Source organism: Garra rufa, chromosome 10, assembly GCF_049309525.1.
Source record: "Garra rufa chromosome 10, GarRuf1.0, whole genome shotgun sequence".
Taxonomy (NCBI): domain Eukaryota; kingdom Metazoa; phylum Chordata; class Actinopteri; order Cypriniformes; family Cyprinidae; genus Garra; species Garra rufa.
This window is the reverse complement of record NC_133370.1, coordinates 23,103,175-23,127,553: the sequence shown is the minus strand read 5'-3', so window position 1 is coordinate 23,127,553 and position 24,379 is coordinate 23,103,175. Positions and strand designations below refer to the sequence as shown.

Genomic DNA, 24,379 nt, shown 5'->3' with positions numbered 1-24,379 from the left:
TAGCAGCACAGCAGAGGCCACAAACATGTTCAGCCGAGCAGTACTATAATCGACCAACAAGTAGCTTGTTCAGCGCTATCTGTGTCCACTACGCGAAAAAAGGGGGTCCGGTTTGGTGTTATGCGGCGTTCATGCGTGGATCGATTTCGTCATGTTGCATTTTAGCGTAGTTGTGAGCTGATATCGTGTTTTGTTCCGCGGTGTGTGTTATGTGTTGACTGGAAAGAGGACAGTGCGTCACCGTACAAGATGGACACTGCCGAAGAAGGTAAGCTGTCTAGACACGCAGGCACTGTGGCTGCTGTACGTTTGCTTATTGTGTTTTTTTAAATAAGCGTTGACAAATGTATGTTTATTATTATGTGATGATTTAGCCTGGGCGCGCAAACAAATATGCATCTTTCACTGATGTGGCCTTTGCATGCTAACTAGCTAACGTTTTCCTGCCAGCTTGGTTTTTGGTACAGCTGTCATCTTCCAAGCACACCCAAATAAAGACACTAATATTATTTTGATCTTGATTCTGACTTTACAGGACATTGTTGGGAGCACATTAGTCATGTTAAAGGAGTTTTAGCTATTGTCAAACATGGGTAACATACGTAAAATGGCTTATTTGTGTATTTTGGCTAGGTGTAAACGCACCTGAAATATGACATAAATTAAACGTCACGATATCCCATTGATTTTTGAACTGTACGTGTGTCAGAGTGATAGCTGTCTCTCATGTTATTCATTATTATCTAGTTAGGGTTTATACTGTTGTAACTGCAAGAGGGCAAAGATGACCAGGAGATTGACTCACAAGATACCAAGCAATAGTCTTGCATGTATCTACTTTTTTTTTTCCATCAGTATAAATTAAAAAGCACAAAACGTAATTACGTCTAATTTCATAACTCATACCCTTTCATGTTTTGGCAGGTACAGTGTGTTTGTTGCAACACTCATCCTGTTCATTCTCATTTAATTTAATGTGTTTTGTATACACTACCAGTTGAAAGGTTTTGAACACTAAGATTTTTAGTCTCTTCTGCTCACAAAGCCTGCATTTATTTGATCCAAAGTACAGCAGAAACAGTAATATTGTGAAAAAAAATTACTATTTAAAATAACTTATTTCTACTTGAATATATATTAGAATGTAATTTATTCAGTGATCAAAGCTAGGTTTTCAGCATTATTACTCCAGTCTTCAGAAATAATTCTAGTATGCTGATTTGCTGTTCAAAAACATTTATTATTATTATTAATATTATCAATATTTAAAACAGGTGAGTAAATTTTTTTTTTCAGGATTCTGTGATGAATAAAACTATTTATCAAGGTTGCTTTTTAATCTTAGAGGGATTTCTGAAGGATAATGTGACTACTAAAAATTCAGCTGTGAAATCACAGGAATAAATTACATTTTACATATTTTAAATGGTAAAAATATTTTAAAAATGTGCTGTCTTTGCTGTACTTTGGATCAAATAAATACAGGCTTGGTGAGCAAAAGAGCCTTCTTTAAAAACATAAAAAACTTTTGACTGGTAGTGTTTATCACTTCTAAATTTTAATTTTGCCCATCATTTCTGGCAGCTGATATATGTAGGGTGTGTCGATCTGAGGGAACTCAGGACAAACCCCTCTACCATCCCTGCGTGTGTACTGGAAGTATTAAGTTCATCCACCAAGAATGGTAAGAGCTTTGTTCATTTATTGACAAAATTCCCTATATAGTCTGTTTTTATTTTGTTTTATAAGATGCTTTTTAGGTCAAACTATATCTTCCACGTGTCAGATTGATATACTGTTATCAGACTTAGAAATGGGACATTAGAAGTAACGACTGGCCTGCTTTATTATTAGTTTATTGTGCCTGCTATAAAATTCAGAGGATGTAATTTGAGCAGTTAACTACACTGAACCTGCTGTCCCGTAGTAATAATTCTAGGTGTCCTACTCAAGATGAGTCAGTAATGGCAAAAAATGGGACAGCGTGAAATGGAAAACCACATGCAATGTAAGAAGGGGTTCCAAGCTCTGAGAAACAAGAATATGATCTGATCTGACAAAGGCCTTGCTGTTTGTTAGTAAGCTTCAAGTCAACAACTGCAGGCATTAGACATGGTTAAGATGATTTAGTGGAAGTCTGGTTGATTACGTACTGTTCAAAAATTTGGGGTCTGTAACTTTCTGCATTTATTTGATCAAAAACACAGTAAACAGTAATTTTGTGTGATGGTAAATCTGAGCTATTATTTCAGTCTTTAGTGTCACATGATCTTTTATAAATCTTTTGCATTGTATTGCTGATTTTATGATACTTATCAATGCTGAAAACAGTTGTGGAAACTCTGATACTTTTTGTCAGGATGCTTTGATGAATAGAAAGTTAAAATGAACAGCAGTTATATTAAATAAAAAACTTTTGTAGTATTATTTATAAACGTTATTACTGTTATTTTATCAGTTGAATGCATCCTTTCTGAATAAAAGTTTTAATCTCTTTTTTAAGAAGTTACAAACCACAACTTTTTGAATGGTAATGTGTATAGCTTTGGCAAATGAAGATGGTAAATTAAAAAGAAAAAGGGGTTTAGTTGTATTGCACATTTCTATAATGCCCTAAATCGGCTAATTTGGCATTTTCTAGAACCGAATGACTGTCAGTAGATCTAGGTTAACCTTTCTATTGGGGCCAGTTATTTTTGTTAGGCTTTGTGTTCAGGCTTTTTGGTTACTGGATGGAAAAACTCTGTAACACCCATTTGACTAGCCAACTAACTTATAAGCTCAGGGGTCCTCCTCAATGTAATGGTAACCAACTATCCCAGCTGTTGTTTTTCTTCCCTTGTGGAAATGGGAAACAAAGAAGGATTTTCTGTGCTTTTTCACACAAGTCAGATCATCATCCTCACTCCTGCTTCCTGCCCCCCTCTTGTGTTTTAACAGCTTGGTGCAGTGGCTAAAACACAGCAGAAAAGAATACTGCGAATTATGCAAGCACAGATTTGCTTTCACGCCAAGTAAGTAACCCACTCTCATTACATTCTTCAGGGGAGGTAAAGCCATGAACGGCTCTATAGAGTCACAACGGCCTCGAATGGCCTGTTCAATAGCAGCGATTGTGTGCTTTAAAGCAACAGGGTTCTATGGGTTGATCATGTGATGTCAAAGCATGGCACTCGTGTTGTCTGACGTAGCTGCTCTTTGCTGAGGTGAAACAAAGTTTTTACATGAGTCGCTGCATGGCTTTACTACACTGAAGGTGTTTTCATTTAGTTTTGTTCTGTGCTCTTTAAGCTTTGGGAGGAAAGTAAACACACAAGCCTTTTGGAAAGCATTACTTATAGTTTTCTGAGGGAACTTAATGTGTATTACTTAACATAGAATGACACAATTAAAGGGATATTTCACCCAACAATGAAAATCTTGTTGTTTCAAACCCGTAAGACCTTCATTCATCTTCAGAACACAAATTAAGGTATTTTTATGAAATCTGAGAGCTTTCTGACCCTCCTTAGACAGCAAGGGTTCTTCCACATTCAAGGTCCAGAAACGTTGTAAGGACATTGTTAAAATAGTCCATGTGTTCTTATACACACAAGCAGCTTCAGTATATCATAACGGCATGGTTCTCAGTTTATGCTACTCCAAACAAAATCATCTCTGCATGTGATTTGAGTTTGGGTCACTTATTAAATGCATTTAAGAATGCAACATGCACCAACCTTCCACCCGAACTTATAAGAAGCATTTGTATACCAGCTGTTGTCAACAAAAGAGAAATTTAATGGATTAGATCACTTCCAGAACAAACATTTACAGATAATGTACTCACCCCCTTGTCATCCAGGATGTTCATGTCTTTCTTCATTCGTAAATAAATTATTTTTTGAGGGAAACATTTTAGGATTTCTCTCCATGTAATGGATATATATGGTGCCCCCAAGTTTGAACTTCAAAATGAAGTTTAAACGCAGCTTCAAAGGGCTCTAAACGATCCCAGCCGAGGAAGAAGGGTCTCATCTAGTGAAGCGATTGGATATTTTCTAAACAAATTGCAATTTAGATCGTTTAGAGCCTTTTGAAGCTGCATTTAAACTGCATTTTGTAGGTTCAATTAATGTTGTTTTACTGTTGTAATATAAAGTAAAATAAAATAATTATGGTATACTGCTTCTTAAATACTTTTTTATGTTACGGTTGAATATTACTATTGTAATATTTCTTATTAGTAACCTTGGACCACAAAACCAGTTATAAGTAGCATGGGTATATTTGTAGCAATAGCCAACAATACATTGTATTAAAATGATCTATTTTTCTTTTATGCCCCAAAAAAAAACATGTTCCATGAAGATATTTTGTAAATTTCCTACCATAAATATATCAAATGTTTGATTAGTAATATGCATTTTTAATGTCCTTTCTACCTTTCTGGGCTTTGAACGTGGTAGTTGTGTTGCTGTCTACGCAGGGTCTAAAAACTCCTGGATTTGTGTTCTGAAGAGGGTCTTACATATTTGGAATGACATGAGGATGAATAATGTATGACAGAATTAAAATTTTTGGGTGAACTATTCCTTCATTCAAATGGATGAAGCCCCAAATGTTTGTCTACATTTATAATATAAAATGCATATAACAGTCCTCTTCTGTTTTCCTTTCAGTTTACTCTCCAGACATGCCTTCACGGCTCCCAGTGCAGGACATTTTCGCAGGACTGGTCACCAGTATAGGCACGGCAATCCGATACTGGTTTCATTATACGCTTGTTGCCTTCGCTTGGCTGGGGGTCGTACCTCTAACAGCATGTAAGTGATGCCCAGAGGTCACAGTCTGGTACGCTGTCTTTTTCCCAATGTTGTGCATTGTGTGCAGTGTTGCTCATATAATGTTCTCCTTTTCCTGTAGGTCGCATCTATAAATGTCTGTTCACTGGATCCGTAAGCTCCCTCCTGACTCTGCCGTTAGACATGCTCTCCACGTACGTACCAGACAGGAAAGCTCTCAAGTTTTCTCCTTAAAATATTCATTTACATTGCGGATTGGCTCATTGTGAACTCTGAGCATGATAGGTTATTGCAGTCCTCACCGCGGTCTCAGGTTTAGCCGTGGACGTGGTTGTGTGGTGAACTGTAATGGATGGATATTTCAGAAGTGATGATCAGTGAATGTTCATGCTCTGCAGAGAGAACTTGCTGGCTGACTGCCTGCAGGGCTGCTTTGTGGTGACCTGCACCCTCTGCGCCTTCATCAGTCTGGTGTGGCTGCGGGAGCAGATTGTTCATGGTGGAGCCCCTTTATGGTTGGAGCAGAACCAGCAGCAACCTGCCAATGCTGCAGGACCACCCAATGAGGTACAATGTTCATGTGACATAATGCCGCTTTTCATCAGATTGAATGCATCGCTCTCAAATTTAATCTAGAATAAACAATACTGGCACACTAATAAAACTGTATAACAAAAAAATTAAAAACCAAACACACATTTGCTCGATTCAATTTGAGTACTCAATTTAAAAAAATCCTTGATTGCATTTTGTCTGAGTGAAGTAACCGGCAAAATACCAGAAGTGGTGCATTCCATGAACGAGAATCCGTGAAATGCATTATTAGAGTGTTTTCCAAGGCTGCATGATATATTAAACCAATATAAAAATCATCATACAGCATAATGCTATTGTGAATTCTCAAAGACTACGATTCAAATAAATCTACGCGTTGCAGGTTTAATAAATGCACTTTAATAATTTAAATGCATGTAGGTTACATATGTGTGGCTCTGTTCACATTATATGCTGCTTCACAAGAGCAGTTAGCATGTACATGTGTAGAGCATCTCAAACATCTCTGCATGTTGTTGTGAGTTTGGGTTCATGTTAAAAAACCTGTAAGGAAAATGATTTGTAAGGTAAATCATTTATAAACCTATGCAAACACAGGAGAATACATCAATTTCTTTCTTAATATGCTAACCGTTCATCGCAATTTCAAAATAAAAGCTCACACCCTCACTCCGAGTTCATACATTTTAATGTCAACATATTCAAGAAATTACAGTGGCTGTATCATTTCTGCCGTAAAGAAATTAACAAATATTAAAGATTAAGTAGACATTTTAATTAAATGCTGTTTAGTTTGGTTACCAAAATAATCGTTAGTGACAGCCTTAATTTTGTTACTTTTTTTTTTTTAAATAATTTACTTGTCATTACTACATTGGCATGTACAGTACTATTCATAAGTTTGGGTCGATTAAAAAAATAATTTTAAAAGAAGACTGCACCAAGGTTGCATTTATTTGATCAAAAATACAGTAAAACAGCAATATTGTGAAATATTTTTACACTTTAAAATGAGTGTTGTCTATTGTAATATATTTTAAAATGTAATTTATGCCTGTGATGGCAAAACTGAATTTCCAGCAGCCATAACTTCAGTCTTTAGTGTCACACGATCCTTCAGAAATCATTCTAATGCTGATTTGGTGCTTAGGAAATATTTCTTATTGCTGTTCTGTGTTTCTTATCACTGTTCACTGCTCTTCTGTTTTAAACAGATTACCTTTTTTGATGATGATGTGTATAAAAGTCAGGTTATGTAAAAATATCCTTTTAAATAATTTAATATGTTTGGCATCATGCCACTTTCGGCCCAATTTTTTCGGTGGCTGAAACTTAAGTTTATGTCTAATAAACTGTATGTTCATTTTTATTTTTCCACAATTTTCCACACGAGCAAGTTCTGTACAGCAAAAATGTCATTCCTATTGCAGTTTAAGTCAGCGAAACTTTCTGAAAGCTTGATAGTCTTCCGAGACCAATTATACAGGTTGTGCCATGACCCTGTTTGTTTACTTTGCTTACTGCTTACTGTAATTATCATTTTGATTTGAGCAACAACAGAGTAGCCTGCCTGACCTTCTGTCATCTTCAAATCCCTCATTATCCCCTGAATCTCTGGAGACCACACTCTTACCAAAATAGCATCTTATTTTTTCTTGGATTGAACCAGATGCAGTTTACTTCTTCACGAACACTCTTGTACATACTCTACCGTAGTTAATTCCAGTCAGTAGGAAATTTTCTTCATTATTAATATCCTGTCCTTTAGGCCGCTGGCCAGGGTAATGGGGGTGCTGAAAACCAGCCCATGCCCGCACCGGCCGAACCTCCCGCAGAAAACGCTGCAGCGGCTGAAGCTCCTGACCTCCCTGCTGACCCTGCGGAAGAGATGGAGCTAGATAATGAAGATGAGGAGGATGGAGGAGCGGAAGATGTGGCAGATGCCAACAATGGAGCACAGGGTATGCTGGCTTTAATTAAGCAAATGAGAAACTTTTCAGTGGGTATAAATGGTAACAGGTGCAACATTGTGTATGTTCTGTGTAGATGATATGAACTGGAATGCTCTGGAATGGGATCGTGCAGCTGAAGAGCTCACCTGGGAAAGGGTAAGACTATGTGCTGTATGTCAGTATATCAGACATCATACCAAAATCTTTCAGAGAAACATTAAACCTGTTCTCTACTCTTTCTTCAGATGCTTGGGCTTGATGGGTCCCTGGTTTTTCTGGTGAGTGACACTTTTTTTTCTCAATAAACATCCGGTTTATAAGAACTAAAAATTAATGTTTTTTTGTTTGTTTTGTTTTAGGAGCATGTGTTCTGGGTGGTCTCACTCAACACACTCTTCATCCTGGTGTTTGGTAAGCATCACTGCAGATTTGTTTAAACAAAATAATAACATAAATGCATTCTTGTTCACTAATCTAATATGAAAACACTGACTGTCTTCTCCAATTACAAACTTAAGCTTATAAATTGTCTCTCCTTAGCTTTCTGTCCGTACCACATTGGCCACTTTTCAGTGGTTGGACTTGGTTTTGAAGAATATGTAAGTATCACATAAGTTTTAGACCTTATTTATCCAGCTTGAATAAAAAAAACATTATGTAAATGCAGTTTCAACATTGACAACTGTCTCTTATCTGTTTTCAGGTTCGTGCCTCACACTTTGAGGGACTCATCACTACTATAGTTGGATATGTCCTTTTAGCCATCACACTCATCGTGTGTCATGTATCCTTAAACACTTTTAATAATGCCTGAAATAATCACCCTCTAAGTAACTACCTTCTCTGGTGTACCAAGTCTTCCATGAAGTTACACAACCAAAAATGACTCGCCAAACATCAACCTCCAAATCATTCAGTTTCGGTATATGTTTTCTTCTAGGGCAGTATTACAAAAACACACCTAAATTTGTGGTTTATCCTTGTTCAGGGTTTGGGATTTTATGGGCCAAATTCAGTTGTCTCAGTAGAAATCATTTTCTACAGACCTTTTTTGCCCACAAAATTATGCTGATGTGACCGATAACAATTTCAGTTAAAGTGGTTTGTATGTTAGCTTCTATATGTTAACGTAAGATAGGAAGTTTCTGTAATACGGCCCTTGGTGTTCCTTTCCTTAATTCAGATCTCAGGGATTGGCAGCACTGGTGAGATTTCAAAGATCACGCCGCTTGTTAGGAGTCTGCTACATTGTCGTAAAGGTCAGTTACATCAGCATTTCATAATTTCAGGTTTGCTAAACTTGAGTAATTAGACAGGGTAAAAACAATGACTTAATAACATTGAATGCACCAACTGGTTTAGCAAAGATGTTTGGGATTTACTGTAATTCTGTTCTCAGTCTAATGCTGTAATTAGGTCACATTATATAAGCTTAGATTACACTTATTTATTCTACCATGTATTTTATTATTTATTTGTTAATCATTTAGTATCAGTCATGTACGTCATTTATTGTGGCTTGTATTAAATGATCATCTTTTGTTTCTTACAGGTGTCTCTTCTAGTAGTCGTAGAGATTGGCGTGTTCCCCCTCATCTGCGGCTGGTGGCTTGATATCTGCTCTCTGGTATTTAGTTTCATTTAATAAAGCTAATTTAAAATGTGCTTACGCATTTCTGTTCATGTTGGCCAAAAAAGCTTTCATAATTAGAGAAAGCTAATGGTTTTCATTTCTATTCATTTCAATGACAGCTGCTCTGCCTCTTTTTATTTTTTAATGAGGGGAAAACCAATGAGTGTGTCTTTTAAAGTTTTGCTAAGTTCAGGTTACTAACCTTAACCTTAGTATTTGTCGTACAGTAAAAGTACACATTTGTTTATCTCTCCATTTTGTAGGAAATGTTTGATGCCTCGTTGAAAGACAGAGAGTTGAGTTTTGAATCAGCGCCAGGGACAACTATGTTCCTTCACTGGCTGGTGGGGATGGTCTACGTCTTCTATTTTGCTTCTTTCATTCTTCTACTCAGAGAGGTAGGCATTTCTATATCTGTTTAATCATGCAAAATATTTTTCAGGAGACGTTTGATGGATTTAAAACACTCTACCTGTATTTCTTAGGTTCTAAGGCCTGGAGTCTTGTGGTTTCTCAGAAATCTGAACGATCCAGATTTCAATCCAGTGCAAGAAATGATACACCTACCAATATATAGACACTTGAGACGATTCATACTGTCAGTGGTAAGTAAATGTTTACCTTTTTTGAGACTCTTTTTAACCTTAAAGGATTGATCCCCTTGAAGGATTTGTTCACTTTCAGAATAAATAATTAATTTATTAAATAAATAATTTACTCAAACCCATGACATCCAAAATGTTCATGTCTTTCTTTCTTCAGTTGAAAAGAATTGGTTTTTGAGGAAAAAATTGCAGGATTTTTCTCAATATAGTGGACATCAATGGAGGCCTATGGGTTGAAGGTCCAAATTGTGGTTGTAGTGCAGCTTTGAATTGCTCTACATGATCCTAGGAATAAGGGTTTTATCTAGCAAACTAATCTGTCATTTTCTAAAAAAAAACATTAAAATTGATGTACTTTTTAAGCACAAATGTTCACCTTGCACTAGCTCTCTGATGCACATGCACCCTCACGCATTACATAATCACATTGGAAAAGGCATGCGCAACTAGTTCTTTGTCTGTGTACTTTGGTTCAAAAATTTAGAGTAGGGTGAAAAACTCATCTCATTTTCTCCTTCAACTTAAAAAATCATCCAAAATCATTGTTTCACCTTTGTTGTAAAGGGCGTTTGACTTTCTTTGCACATTTACTTTGTAAACACTGGGTCGGTCTTTACGCGTATTACGTAGTGTGAGGTTAAACTAGTGCAAGACAAGCATTTGTGACCCTTATTCCTCGGCTGGGGTCATGACATGTAGCGCACATTGCATTGAAACTGCAATTTGAACCTTCAACTCATTATCCCCATTGATGTCCACTATATGGAGAAAAATCCTGGATTGTTTTCCTCATAAACCTTAAATTCTTTTAAACTGAAGAAAGAAAAACAAAACATCTTGAGTAAATTATCAGGAAATTTTTATTCTGCACGTGAACTAATCTTTTAAATTGCATTGTGATGGTAAAAAAAAGAGAGAGGAGGAAAAATTATTCAATGGTTTTGCGTTTGCTCCTTAAGTATAGTTTTTGTCCTAAAAACTTTTGCGTTCACTCTTTTCGAAACTCATTCAAATCTTTTGTGATGGAAATAAAATAAGGTGGGAGGAAAAACTATATTTCAGTGTTCAAGTTTCTCAGGGGAACCCAGTACTTTTGTGAAAGAATGCAAATGTTTTGTGAGCAAAACGCAGTTTCTCAGGAGAAAATACTTTTGTGAGAGGGTGCAAAAGCATTGAAACTTTTCCCTTCAATCTCATATTTTTTCCATTACCATGCCCCCTTAGGTGCTTTATATTTTTCTGTTTTCCGTGTTCTTAAATTATTGTTATTATTTCTCATTTCAGGTTGTGTTTGGCTCAATCGTTCTTCTCATGTTGTGGCTTCCTATCCGGATAATAAAACACATTTTCCCTTCATTTCTTCCGTACAATGTGATGCTATACAGGTAAATAAGATGTATTTCTACCTCATTACCTATAATATTTCTCGTAATAATTGCTTAAATTCAGAGCTCGAGGACAAGAGTGACCCTGGGACCACAAAACCAGTCTTAAGTAGCACGGGTATATATATATTTGTAGCAAAATTATCGATTTTTCTTTTATGCCAAAAATCAGTAGGATATTAAGTAAAGATTATGTTTCATGAAGATATTTTGTCAAAACTTATATCAAAACTTAATTTTTGATTAGTAATGTGCATTACTAAATCTTTAAAGGTGATTTTCTCACCTTTCTCTGTGCAGCTTCATGTTTAAAAGGGCCATAAATGTGAAGTGCTAATTACTGCTGTCATGGTAGACCTTTGCTTCGTTACCTAATGAGTGTCAGGACTCTCTGTAGTGTCATGTGGGCCCGTTGCATCATTTGGCAGGTGTGTTACACCTGATGTCATCATTCCCAGCAGAGCATTACCACAGTCTGATCTTGCAGAGAGTTATTAATATGATGTCCACAACAATAATGCTGTTGAAAGTCCCCTCACTCTGCGTTTGTGTAGAGTATTTTACCCTATGTAACCCTACTGTCCTCTTCAACAGCTTTGAGCTTTATATTTATCACTAGAGTACTTTGAACAGCTCTAGTGTGTTTGTTAGGGCACTGACTCTAACTTCTGTGGAATGAGGCCATCTTTCACAAGTCAGGGGCTTTATAATATTGTTTGAATGACTGAGAAAGCTAATGTTTGAACTTCCAAACCCGTATGACCTTCTCCTGTGGAACACAAAAAAGAAAAAAAAAAGCTTCAGCTAATAAAAACAACACTAGACTGCACTGGCATTCATGGATAAATAAAACAGATATATTCTTCAACAAGCAACATGTTGACTACAACCGTTTTTAAATGAACTACACTACAGCAAGCCCATGCACACATACTGCCCAGTAGTGTTGGCTCTATTTTAAAATGGTCCTGTTAGTATTCACAAATTGAAAAGGTGAAATAAAATGAGCTTGTCTGGGAGTCATGGTGTGAAATTGTTATTAAAGAGGAGCAAAAGGGTGGTGTAAGGGCTGGAAAAATGCTACAGATGCAGTAGGATGACTCCCAGGCTATTTTATTTCTAAAAACCAATTAGATATTCCATAGGGAGCCCATGGAGGTTTAGCGTTATGGGTGACCTACAAATTGATGTCATGCCTGAACAGCTCTATTGCTAAGAACAGTGATACTAGTAGTTTATATACAAATGTAATCACTTCCTTTTCCTCTCTTTCTCTCTTTCAGCGACGCTCCAGTGAGTGAGTTGTCTTTGGAGTTGCTATTGTTGCAGGTTGTTCTTCCTGCTCTGTTGGAACAGGGACATACACGGCAGTGGCTCAAAGGTCTGGTGCGCGCGTGGACGGTGACCGCTGGCTACTTGCTGTGAGTCTCATATACACATTTACTATGTTGCTCGTTATGTCCATGACCCTCATGGACTGAAATGACCATACCTGGTTCTCCATGTGTTGTTCTAAAAAAAATCTGTCACTGGAATTGAACTTTGTGTTGGGGTAGCGTGAATGACTAATCATAATTGTTCAATATTTCCGTTGATGTTACAATCACAATCATGAGTGATTTAATAGATCTTAGAATAAATGTATTTGATTTGGAATTTCTATGCTCTCATTCTATTATAATCAATGAATGCTGTCACTTCAGAGTTCATGCAACATGTTTGACTCCCATGTGCAGTGAAGTCAGTAAAGCTCTCCACATTGCAGAATTAATCTTTAATTTACATTATGCCTACACCTTGATTTTACCAGAATTGTTTAGTTCATCTGTCTTTCTTGAATTTTTAAATCATGGACACTACTTTGTGCCACTCCTTTCAGAGATTTGCACTCTTACTTGCTGGGAGATCAGGAAGACAATGAGAACAATGCCAACCAGCAAGCCAACAACAACAACCAGCAGGCCCGAAACAATGCCATTCCTGTGGTGGGTGAAGGACTGCATGCTGCCCACCAGGCAATACTGCAGCAGGGGGGTCCAGTTGGCTTTCAGCCCTATCACCGGCCCATGAAATTCCCTCTTAGGGTACTCCATCCTGTATATTTTTATACTTCAGTGAATGTTTTGAATTTGTGAATCTGATTTTCAGATTTATCTTTAATGTTTTTTTCCTCTTTTGGCTCCCTGTAGATTGTGTTGCTGATTTTGTTCATGTGCGTGACTTTGCTTTTGGCCAGTTTGGTTTGTCTCACATTACCAGGTGAGAGCTCAACAAATTGGGCTGTCTTATTTGCTCACCCTCGTATTTTTCCAAAACGGTGACTGACTTACTTCTATGGATCACAAATGGAAATTTAAAGAATTGTACTAGTTGCACTTTATTTAATTACAATGATGAGATTCAAAAGAAGTACTGTAAGTGGCTAGTAAATACATTTTCAAGCTATCATATGACTTTGCAAGACTAAAGGTTAAGTTCACTTCCTGAATAAAAATTTCATGATAATTTACTCAACCCTACGTCATCCGAAATATTCATGTCTGTCTTTCTTCTGTCGAAAAGAAATGAAGGCTTCTGAGGAAAACATTCCAGGATTTTTTTCTCCATAAAGTGGACTTAAATGGGGATCAACGGGTTGAAGGTCCAATTGCATTTTCAATGCAGCTTCAAAGGGCTCTACACAATCCCAGCTGAGAAATAAGTGTCTTATCTAGCAAAACGATTGGTCATTTTCTAAAAATAAAAGTTTTGATACTTTTTAGCCACAAATGCTTGTCTTGCACTAGCTCGCATTCACGCATTATGTAGTAACGTTGGAAAAGTCACGTGTGACGTAGGCGGAATTACCAACCCATACCCTACCTTTTTGAACCAAAGTACACAGATGAAAAACCGTGTGTGACTTTTCCAACATTATTACATAATGCGTGAAGACACGCATGTGCATCGTGCAAGAGGAGCATTTGTTGTTAAAAGATATACATTTACATACGATTATTTCGCTAGATGAGATCGTTATTCTTTGACTGGGATTGTGTAGAGCCCTTTGAAGCTGCATTGAAACTGCAATTTCAACCCACTTATCCCCACTGAAGTCATATATATGGAGAAAAATACTTAATTTAAATCCTAATATCTTTTCAAATGAAGAAAGAAAGACATGAATGTCATGTATGACATGGGATGAGTAAAATGATCAGGAAATTATTCTTTGAGTGAACTAATCTTTTAAAGCACATTAGTCTTATGGACCTTAATGATATGGGGTTTTATGGGGTTTACAAGGAACAGTACATTGCATGTAAAACGGCAACCTACACATTCTTGGTAATTTCGGTTGCACTTAATTTTAAATGGTATTTGTTACAGTGTAATTACATTTAAGTGCTGAGAAATATGACAATATACTTACTACAGAATTACGATTAGGGTTTGATTTAGGGCTAATTGCATGTAATTATCAATGTAATTATCAGTGTAATTATAGTGATTACATGGAATATGTTACAAAGATACTGTAAAATAAAGTGTCTCCTTTTATGCTCCATTGAATAATTACAGATTTTTTTTTATAAATCCAGCCTTGGTGAGCTTAAGGGACTCTAACTTTTAAAAATGTAATTAGGTGTTATTAATTTTTTTTTTTTTTTATGCTTTCAAATAGAAAGGGGGCATAGAAAAGATTTTCACAGATTTTCAGCAGTACTGAATTCTCTATTTGTGTTTGTCATAGTGTTCACAGGACGCTGGCTGATGTCCTTCTGGACTGGCAGTGCTAAGATCCATGAGCTGTACACTGCAGCGTGTGGGCTGTATGTGTGCTGGCTCTCCATCAGAGCGATCACAGTGCTGCTGGCCTGGATGCCTCAGGGGCGGAGAGTCATCCTGCTCAAAGTTCAGGAGTGGACCCTCATGGTACTGAATGTAGTGGTTTCCTTGTGGCTTAAAAGTCTCTCAAACTGAACCGTTATTACATACAAAGGAAACCAAAGACAGATGATTCCATAATGAACCGTGTCGCTGATTTGTCTGAATTCAGATTATGAAGACGCTGATTGTGGCTGTGCTGTTGGCTGGAGTAATCCCTCTGCTGTTGGGACTGCTGTTCGAGCTGGTGATTGTAGCTCCTCTCAGAGTGCCACTGGATCAGACGCCTCTCTTCTACCCTTGGCAGGTAAAGTGTGAATAGGTGTCATGCTCTTAAAGGGATAGTTCACCCAAACATGAAAATTCTGTCATGAATTACTCACTCTCATGCCGTTCCAAACCCGTAAGAACGTTTATTTTCAAGAACACAAATTAATATATTTGAGGAAATCCGAGAGCTTTCTGACCCTGCATAGACCGCAATGCAGTTGACTCGTTCAAGGCCCAGAAAGGTAGTAAGGACAAAATAGTCCATATGACATCAGTATTTCAACTGTACGTCGCGTATGAGGCTACAAGAATACATTAAAATGCCGGTTCCTGCATCAGCAGCACCACGTGTATCGAAGACTGACATGGAAGAGAAGAAATAGTTTTTTTTGGCACACAAAAAGTATTCTCGTAGATTCATAACATTACGGTTGAACCACTGATGTCACATGGATTTCTTTAATGATGTCCTTCAGGCCTCTAGACTCCTTTTACCCACTGGTCGCTCTTTTGCAACTAACTTTCTCAGTTGGTTGCAGGAGCACATCATTTGGTCGTTTTTGTTTTTTTGCTACATCATGGAATTAATCAATGCCTGCTGATGCACTTTTATCATAGTTTATAGTTATATGGTAATGAAAGTGGTTAACATTCAACCTCTTTTTTTAAATTTTTTTTATCAGTAGTATTATTTGTGATTTGGATTTTGTAAACGGGAGTTGCTCTTTTGCTGCTATAAGCCGGGCTTCGAATGCTTTTGCAATCTTGTGGTCACGTTTTACAAGAAAAGATAATTGTCTGTTTTGCTTGCATCTATGTACCTTTCACTTTTAAGGACTAAAACAAAAGATGGATTCATTGTTGTTAATAATGAGAGAGCACAACAACAATAAAACAGTAGGTTACATTGACAAATTAGGTTACATAATGTTTATTAACAAAAACGAATTAGGATTGGCATGCACCTCATGCTGTATTATATACAGAACGTTTAGCAAACAATGAAGAATCAAATAAATTAACAAAAAATATATAAAAGAGAGCCTCCATGGCGTAATGTGAGGTAAACAGCAAAGATAACAAGCTTTTCAAAATAAAAAAACAGAAAGAAAAGAAAAGTAAAACCAAACTGGCTTTCGGTGACGGTGCTTGCATGTTGCTATTGCAGTGGAAAAAAACAAGTTCACCTTCTTTGGTTTAAGAAATATCTGTCCGTCCATCATTTCCTCAATATTTGCATCATTTTGCCATGCGCTGTGCTGATGCGGCAAGTTTAAACCAGGCTTTACACCTGAAGCGAAATGCGACCATTTTGGTTGCAATGTAAAGACCAGTCCTTACTATCTTTTCATTTTTGGGTAAACTATCCCTTTAAAGACACAATTCACCTAGAAAAGAACAGATGTATGATTTACTCACGTGTATGTTGTTCTAGATCCCTATGACTTTATTTCTGCTCTTTTCCATTTAATGCAAGTGAATGAGCACAGGGGCTGTCAAATCCAACAAAATCCCACCATTAAAGTATCAAAAGCAGTTTATAATATGACATAGTTAAGATTTGGTCACACTGCATGTTAGAACCAATGGCTTTAGGATATATATTTTTAATCTCTTTTCAAGACAAATTAATTTGACGTCATGAGGGTAAAAAAACATTGCCGGAGTGTGTCATTTATCAAACATCACCAGAGAAAATGTGTTCGTCACAGTGTAAAGGGTTTTTTCATTAGGAAACCACATGTGTCTGGAAAGGAATACTGCACCCAAAAATGAAAATTCTCTCACCATTTACTCACCCTCATGCTTTGTTTCTTGAGAAGAACAAAAGAAGATTTTTAGAAATCATCTCTGTAAGTCCATTTAGTGAGACAGGCACGCTTGCATTACATGGACTCATAAAGATTAATTCTTTTTTAAAAGCCTTTGTTTGTGTTCAAATAAAGAAACATATATCTGACAGCATGAAGGTGAGTAAATGATGAAACATTTTCTGTTCTTTAGTGTTGTTAGTCCATTATACACAAAATAACATTGACTTAGCAACTGTATTCTCATCTGACATGTCCGCTGTGTGTCAGTATTTATCTGACCTAGCTTTAGTTTTTGTGCCTTGTGCTGTTCTCTGTTTGAGCTAATGAGCTGTGTCACTGATGTACCGGAAAACAGATTTTGCTTGGATCTACTCCAGCAGCAGGCAGTTTTTCAAAAGACTCCTTTTGCCCTACTAATCTAATCCGTCCTGTTTGGAGAACTTAATTTCCACAGGCTCTAAGTGGGGCGCAGAGGTATGGCCGTGTCAGTGCTATTGACTCTTATTTTTCTCTATATCATTAAGGACTGGGCTTTAGGAGTGCTGCATGCCAAAATCATTGCTGCCATCACCCTCATGGGTCCCCAGTGGTGGTTGAAGACCGTTATTGAGCAGGTTAGTGGCTGCACTGACTATCATTTGTTGATGATCTCTGAGGTGCTGTTACAGGTCTAGATGCTTGACTATAGATGGATACACTCACTCACTCACTAACTGAATGATTTACTGATTTTCAGGTGTATGCCAACGGAATCAGGAACATTGATCTTCATTTCATCATCAGGAAGCTGGCGGCCCCGGTCATCGCTGTATTGCTGCTTTCGCTCTGCATCCCCTATGTGATTGCTGTGGGCATCGTTCCCTTTCTAGGTGTGTAGAAACTATTTTTTAAAAGTTTGATGCAATCACTGTTTTTGTTCAGTCATTCAAAAACATTACTGTTCTCATTCATTCTGGACATCATTGTAAACGACACTGTCGTTGCAATTGGACTTGGTTTGATTCTCATCTTTAGAAGAGGTTTGAGCACTCATTCGAGTGGCTTCATCATGTGGAGCTTCAAGTGGTCTTCAATCAACGAGGAAAAAGTGCAGTTATAACAGCTGCATAGTAAATGACTACTTAAAGGAGTAGTCCACTTTCAGAACAACAATTTACAGATAATTTACTCACCCCCCTGTCATCCAAGATATTTGTCTTTTTTTCTTCAGTCGTCAAGAAATTGTTTTTTGAGATAAACATTTCTAGAAATTTCTCCATATAATGGACTTAAATGGTGCCCCGATTTTTGAATCTTCAAAATGCCGTTTAAATGCAGCTTCAAATGGCTGTAAACGATCCCAGCCGACGAAGAAGGGTCTTGTCTACCAAAACGTTCGATCATTTTCTTAGAAAAATATATTTTTACATACCCTTTAAGCACTGAAACTCGTCCAGCACTAGGGCTTGTAGTGCGCGTTCCCGACTTTACGTACTGCGTCCACCGTGCTCTGCAACGCAGCGAATGCTTGAAGCAGTCCCATCACCTTACTCGCCGATTGTTTGTAACAGTGGAACAGATGTGGTCCAGTCGTGACAGCACTGAGATTCCTCCTCCGCTGGAAATGGCTGGAATTTTCCACACTTGCACCACAATCTCGTCTCGTTTGAACGCGGTCTGCCCGAGGCTTGTGTCGCCGCCGCGACTGTCGCAGTTTTCTCTCTCTGACAGAGTTCATCGTCTGTGTATTCCGGCTCAAAAAGGACGAAACGGTGAAAAACTCCATCTCATGTGCTCCTCCAGCTTCAAAGACGTCCGACATCGTTGTACTTTATGTTGTACCTTGTTGCTAAAGAGTATTTGATTGTGTTGCACTTCTCTCTTCTCAAGTTCGCTTTGTAAACACTGGGTCTCTAGTTTCGCATACGTCACGCGTGACCTTTCGACGTGAGTACGTAAAGTCGGGAACGCTCACTACAAGCCCTAGTGCTAGACAGTTTCAGTGCTTAAAAGGTATATAAAAATATATTTTTCTAAGAAAATGACCGAACGTTTCAGTAGACAAGACCCTTCTTCGTCGGCTGGGATCGTTTACAGCCATTTAAAGCTGCATTTAAAAGGTATTTTGAAGATTCAAAGATCGTGGCACCATTTAAGTCCATTATATGGAGAAATTTCCAGAAATGTTTATCTCAAAAAACATATTTTCTTGACGACTGAAGAAAAAAAGACATAAACATCTTGGATGACAAGGGGGTGAGTAAATGATCTGTAAATTGTTCTGAAAGTGAACTACTCCTTTAAGCTCTTTAAGTGCAAAGTTCAGATGAAATCTGAACAGTTGGTCACAGTTCATCCTGCATATGGGAGTTGTATAGTGACATTTAAGATTCCTGTTTGTTCGTGTCGGGACACTTTGGGGCTCGGTAAAGAGCAGACCACCATCAATCTGCATATGTTCGCACACTGGCTAATTTCTGTTACTGCACCACTGAAAGCATTCTGGCTGTATTAGAGGCTGTTGTGGGAGTAGTGTGGTAAAATTAGCTTGTCACCGGCTGTGCTACCGAACATGAGGGATATCTTACTTGCCTTAAGAAGTCTAGGTATATACTCAGGACATCAGTCACCCAAAAACAGCACTATTTCTTTTTTCTAAATCCTAATAAGCAGTCAAAAACCATCATGTATTTTAAGACCGTGTTTCTGTATTTATGTAATGCTCTTGTCTCTCTCAATAGGGGTCACTATGGAGATGCAGAATCTGGTACAGAGGAGAATCTACCCCTTCCTTCTGATGGTAGTGGTGCTGATGGGTATCCTCTTTTTCCAAATCCGACAATTCAAGCGCCTTTATGAGCACATCAAGAATGACAAGTGAGTCACCCATTTAGTGTGCCACCCATTTGCTCTACCATTCATTTGGAGACCACATTTGGACCTAGCCATAAGAGTATGCTTTACATTGGGGAATTAGATTAGGCCGAGCTACAACTATTTGAAACTCTAGAATCTGAGTGTACAAAGAAATCAAAATACTGAGCAAATCACCTTTAAAGTTGTCCAAATGAAGTATTTAGCAATGCATATTACTAATAAAAAATTTGGTTTTGATATATTTACAGTAGGAAATTTACAAAATATCTTCATGAAACATGATCTTTACATAATTTCCTAAATAATTTTTGGCTTAAATGAAAAATTTATAATTTTGACCCATACAATTTTTTTGGCTATTGCTACAAATATACCTGTGCTACTTTATGACTGGTTTTGTGGTTCAGGGTCACAAATAATTAATACTTTCACTCGACAAGGATGCACTGAATTGATTAAAATTGATAGTAAATATATTTATAATGTAAGATTTATATTACAAATATATATTTTGACTTTAATTTATCAAAAAAATCTTTAGATTAGATTTCTGAATGATTATGTGACACTAAAGACTGGGTTAATAGCTGTTGAAAATTCAGCTTTGCATCACAGTAATAAATTGCATTTTAAAGTATATTATACTAGAAAACAGAAAATTGTATTAATATTTTACAGTAAATAAATGCAGCTGGGATGAGCATAAGGGACTTCCTACCAAAACTTATTTAAATGAAATAATCAGTTATGGCTGTTGCATAAAAATCATACCTTGTAAGTAGTATTATATTTTAATATAATATGAATAATATAAAGTGGCATATATATCATGTTTTTAAAAAAGACTCTTAAGCTCATCACGGCATTTACTTTATTAAAATTACAGAGAAAAACAGTAATATTCTGAAATGTTATTATAGTTAGAAATAATGGTTTTATATTTTAATATATTTTAAAATAGAATTTATTCCTGTGATGCAAAGCTGAATTTTCAGCATAATTACTCCGGTCTTCAGTGTCACATGATTATTTGTTACTTTTATTATCAATGTTGGAAACCCTTGTGCTGCTGATTCTTTTTTTTTTTTTTTTTTTTTTCCAGGATTCTTTGATGAATAAAAGGTTAAAATAGAATAGCATTTATTCAAAATAGAAATCTTTTCTAACAATATAAGTCTTTACTATCACGTTCTATTAATTTAACACATCCTTGGTGAATAAAGGTATTAATTTCTTTCAAAAACAAAGAAAGAAAGAATAAAACATTTACTGACCACATACTTTTAAATGGTAGTTTATGTTGTTACAGATGATTTCTATTTTAAATAAATGCTTATTTTCACTTTTTATTCATCAAAGCGTCCTGAAAAAAGAATGACAGGTTCCAAAAAACATTAAGCAGCACAACTGTTTCCAACATTGATAATAAATCAGCATATTAGAATGATTTCTGAAGGATCATGTGACACTAAAGACTAGAGTAACACTGCTGAAAATTCCGCTTTGCGTCAGAGGAATAAATAACATTTTAAACTATATTCACGTAGAAAACAGTTATTTTACATTAAAATAATATTTCATAATTTTGCAGTTTTTTTTATCAAATAAATGCAGCCTTGATGAGCATAAGAAATCTTACTGATCCCAAACTTTTGAATAGCAATGCATAAAAACTTGGGTCATTTTTGGTCATTTTATAGAATTCATCAAAGAGAAGGTCATTGGATAGAATTTACATTCCACTTTTGAATAAGAATTAAGTCTGTCACTTCACACCTGATTTACTGGCAGCTTTGTTTTTCTGCTCTTTACTTTTTGCACTGATGTGTGTTTTGTTCTTTCTTCCTCCATGTAGGTACCTAGTTGGACAGAGACTTGTGAACTATGAAAGGAAAGCTGGCAAGCCCAGCACAACCACACACAGCAGTTCAGTGCAGGAGTAAAGATCTTGGGATTGCTTTTGGAGTCACTGTTTTTGTGTGCGAGTGAGTGAGCGAGCATGTGCGAGCATGCGTGAATGACTGAACAAGCCTTCCTCTCCTGCTCCATCTGTGTGCGTCTATACATCCAGCACGTCCCAATAAGACTCTAAAAACTGACCTCTGGCCTCTCTGACCCTGCCAGCAAAAAAAGAGGCGAAAGAGCCATGTACATAAACGGGCGAAAGAATGAATCCCTACAGCCAACCAACCATGGATTAAAAAGAATGCCTGACTCCTAAAAGAAAACAAAAAGAAAAAAAAAAGTTGAAGTATGTGTATTAATTTATTAAATCTAGTAGTTACCTTATTTGTAGAGATTCGTTCGTGGCAAGAGTCGACCCATATGGTTTCTTTCATCACCCTCGTGGAGAGGCCAGTCAGACTCCAGGGATGAAAATACGTCTGGGTCGTAATGGAGCTGGACTGTCGCATTAGTACCTTTTTATTTATTAGTTTTGAATTTTCAATGAAATATGATCTTGAAGTTTTGGAATGAGAGGGTCTTGTTTGATTTGATGCTTTCGGTAGTGTGTCTTACCTTCATTGCTCAATGCTTTATCCTCCCTAATTTTATGTGCAGGCCACAAGCGGATGGAGGCGGATTGAATGGTTACGCCACGTCCGTCTGCTTCCTGTCATGTGGAAAAGAGGGAATTTTGTTTCACCAACAGTTCACGTGTGACCGTTGTTGACCAATTCAAGAACATAGAAGCACAGAGTCAGTATCTAGCAGCCGAAGCGTACTTCGACGGTAGAGTTTATGGCTCACAGTGAGCCGGAAGCCGACCTCTGCCTGCTAGCTCTTCGTTCGATCCTTTCGAGTAGCTTAGAAGACCGTAATTGCGTCAGTGGTTGAGCTAGCATATTTGTTTGCTGTTCAAGTTGATATCGACCGTTGTATGTCCGTCTCGTGCTCAGCATGGCCTAGCGACACTTTCGTAGATGTAATTCTGGCACGTACACAGGTTGTTGCACTTTTTTTAATTTAAGAAAGCGTCTTTTAAGAGCAGCAATAGTTCGGAAACCCTTTAGACCAAATTTTAAGTATGAGAGCTCACTAAAATACCGATCAAATTTTCAGCCGAAACGTGGGTTAGGATTCTTGCTTCGGTTCGGTAGAAGTTTTGTGTCTGTAGGTAAGTAGGAGATCCTCGATGCATTTGTAAATAATGTAACTTTTTCGATTCTTCGTAGCAGAGTATGTTTTTCTCCATTTCAATTTTGCTGCATCTGTTACAGGTTCGCGATTCCCCAAGAATTTGTCTCAGACAGCTTTAGAGATAGTGTTAATCAGCGCTGAGATTCTATAAGTGACCTTATAGTATCTTATTACACTGAAACTGGATACTGTATGCTTCTTGATAGCTTGAGCTCCTCTGAAAGGCAAATGTTCTATTTTTATATGTGCAACTAGTGACACCGTTTTCATGTTTGATCAGCCATTGATATGATTTTCTCTAAAGTTTTCTGAGGTCAGCTAGAATCCAGGTTAAGGTAGTGCTCCAGCACTAAACACCTTTGTGTGTCTGGTTTACTAAGCCTTTTCCTTTTCATAGCATGTTTGTGTGAGAAGTATTCAGTATTCTGAATGTTTTCAGACCTCCTCTTAGAGGCTCTCGCTGTAACACTTACATCCTCATAATGGCAGACAATATTTTTTTTTTGTTTGTTGAAAACTTTTATTACAAATATTAAATCACAAAGTGTAGTACATACGCTGCTTTGTGTCTTCAATCAAACATATCATTTGTATACTTGTTTTTACACAATTCACTGACCAAGTGAATTAGAAACCGAATGTGTTTATTACAAAAGATTACTGTCAGTGTAATAAAAAGATATTTAGTATGCAAATGACATTGATGTAACACAATAATATAAATGTTTGTGGTACCAAAACCACAAAATGCGGAGAAAGGCCACTTATTGCAGAATTAATTGCAGAGCAGGACAAATGCTATACGCATGTGGAATAAATGACATCAACCAAGTTTCCAACTCTTTTAGCAATATATTATGAGCCAAACTGCTTTGTTTTAATACACTTTGAACCTATTAAATGTTAAACAGAATAGTTTGCTGATTTACTCACCCTCAGGTCATCCAAGATTGGATCAGGTTTAGTTGGGTTTAGTTCTTCATCAGAACAGATTTTGAGAAATCTCGAAGCCTTTCATCACTTGCTCACCAATGGATTCTCTGCAGTGAATGGGTGCCGTCAGAATCCAAACACCTGATAAAAACACTACAATAATCCACAAATAATGCACACCACTCCAGTCCATTAATTAATGTCTTGAGGAGCAAAAAGCTTTGTGTCTTAAAATGGCTGCAATGATTCCTCTATTCCATTCGAGTATTGAGTATTTTGCCCATGTACCGGAAGTGGCGCATTCCACATATTAAACATTTAAAAATCATGATAAATCATAATGCTATTAAGAGTTCGCAAACTCTGATTCAGTTAAATTAACATATGCGCTTTAATTGTTTACATGCATAAAGCTTATGTACCAGAGCGGCTCCATTCACAGTAAAGCAAATGCAGCTAACAAACTTATCATTTAAATGTGTGAAGTGTCTCAAACTCCATTTCTGCATGTTGTTGTGAGTTTGGGTTTATTATAATGTTCATCTAGGAACTTAATGAGCGCTATTTCATCAGATTTGCAAGGT

General features: G+C 37.0%; 1 protein-coding gene across 1 annotated transcript; it reads left to right on the top strand.

Annotated features, from left to right (window-relative positions):
* On the top strand, nucleotides 1–23,416 carry marchf6 (membrane-associated ring finger (C3HC4) 6). The gene is made up of 26 exons (XM_073848664.1): nucleotides 1–268; nucleotides 1,585–1,684; nucleotides 2,941–3,014; nucleotides 4,662–4,805; nucleotides 4,906–4,978; nucleotides 5,183–5,351; nucleotides 7,108–7,300; nucleotides 7,386–7,447; nucleotides 7,537–7,569; nucleotides 7,651–7,702; nucleotides 7,832–7,890; nucleotides 7,995–8,075; nucleotides 8,482–8,550; nucleotides 8,844–8,918; nucleotides 9,188–9,322; nucleotides 9,410–9,529; nucleotides 10,814–10,914; nucleotides 12,198–12,335; nucleotides 12,794–12,998; nucleotides 13,104–13,173; nucleotides 14,648–14,829; nucleotides 14,954–15,088; nucleotides 17,390–17,479; nucleotides 17,602–17,734; nucleotides 19,586–19,721; nucleotides 21,577–23,416. Exons 1-26 carry the CDS (start codon nucleotides 250–252, stop codon nucleotides 21,662–21,664), a joined length of 2,736 nt encoding a protein of 911 aa, XP_073704765.1. The 5' UTR covers nucleotides 1–249; the 3' UTR covers nucleotides 21,665–23,416.
* The last annotated feature ends 963 nt before the right edge of the window (nucleotides 23,417–24,379 follow it).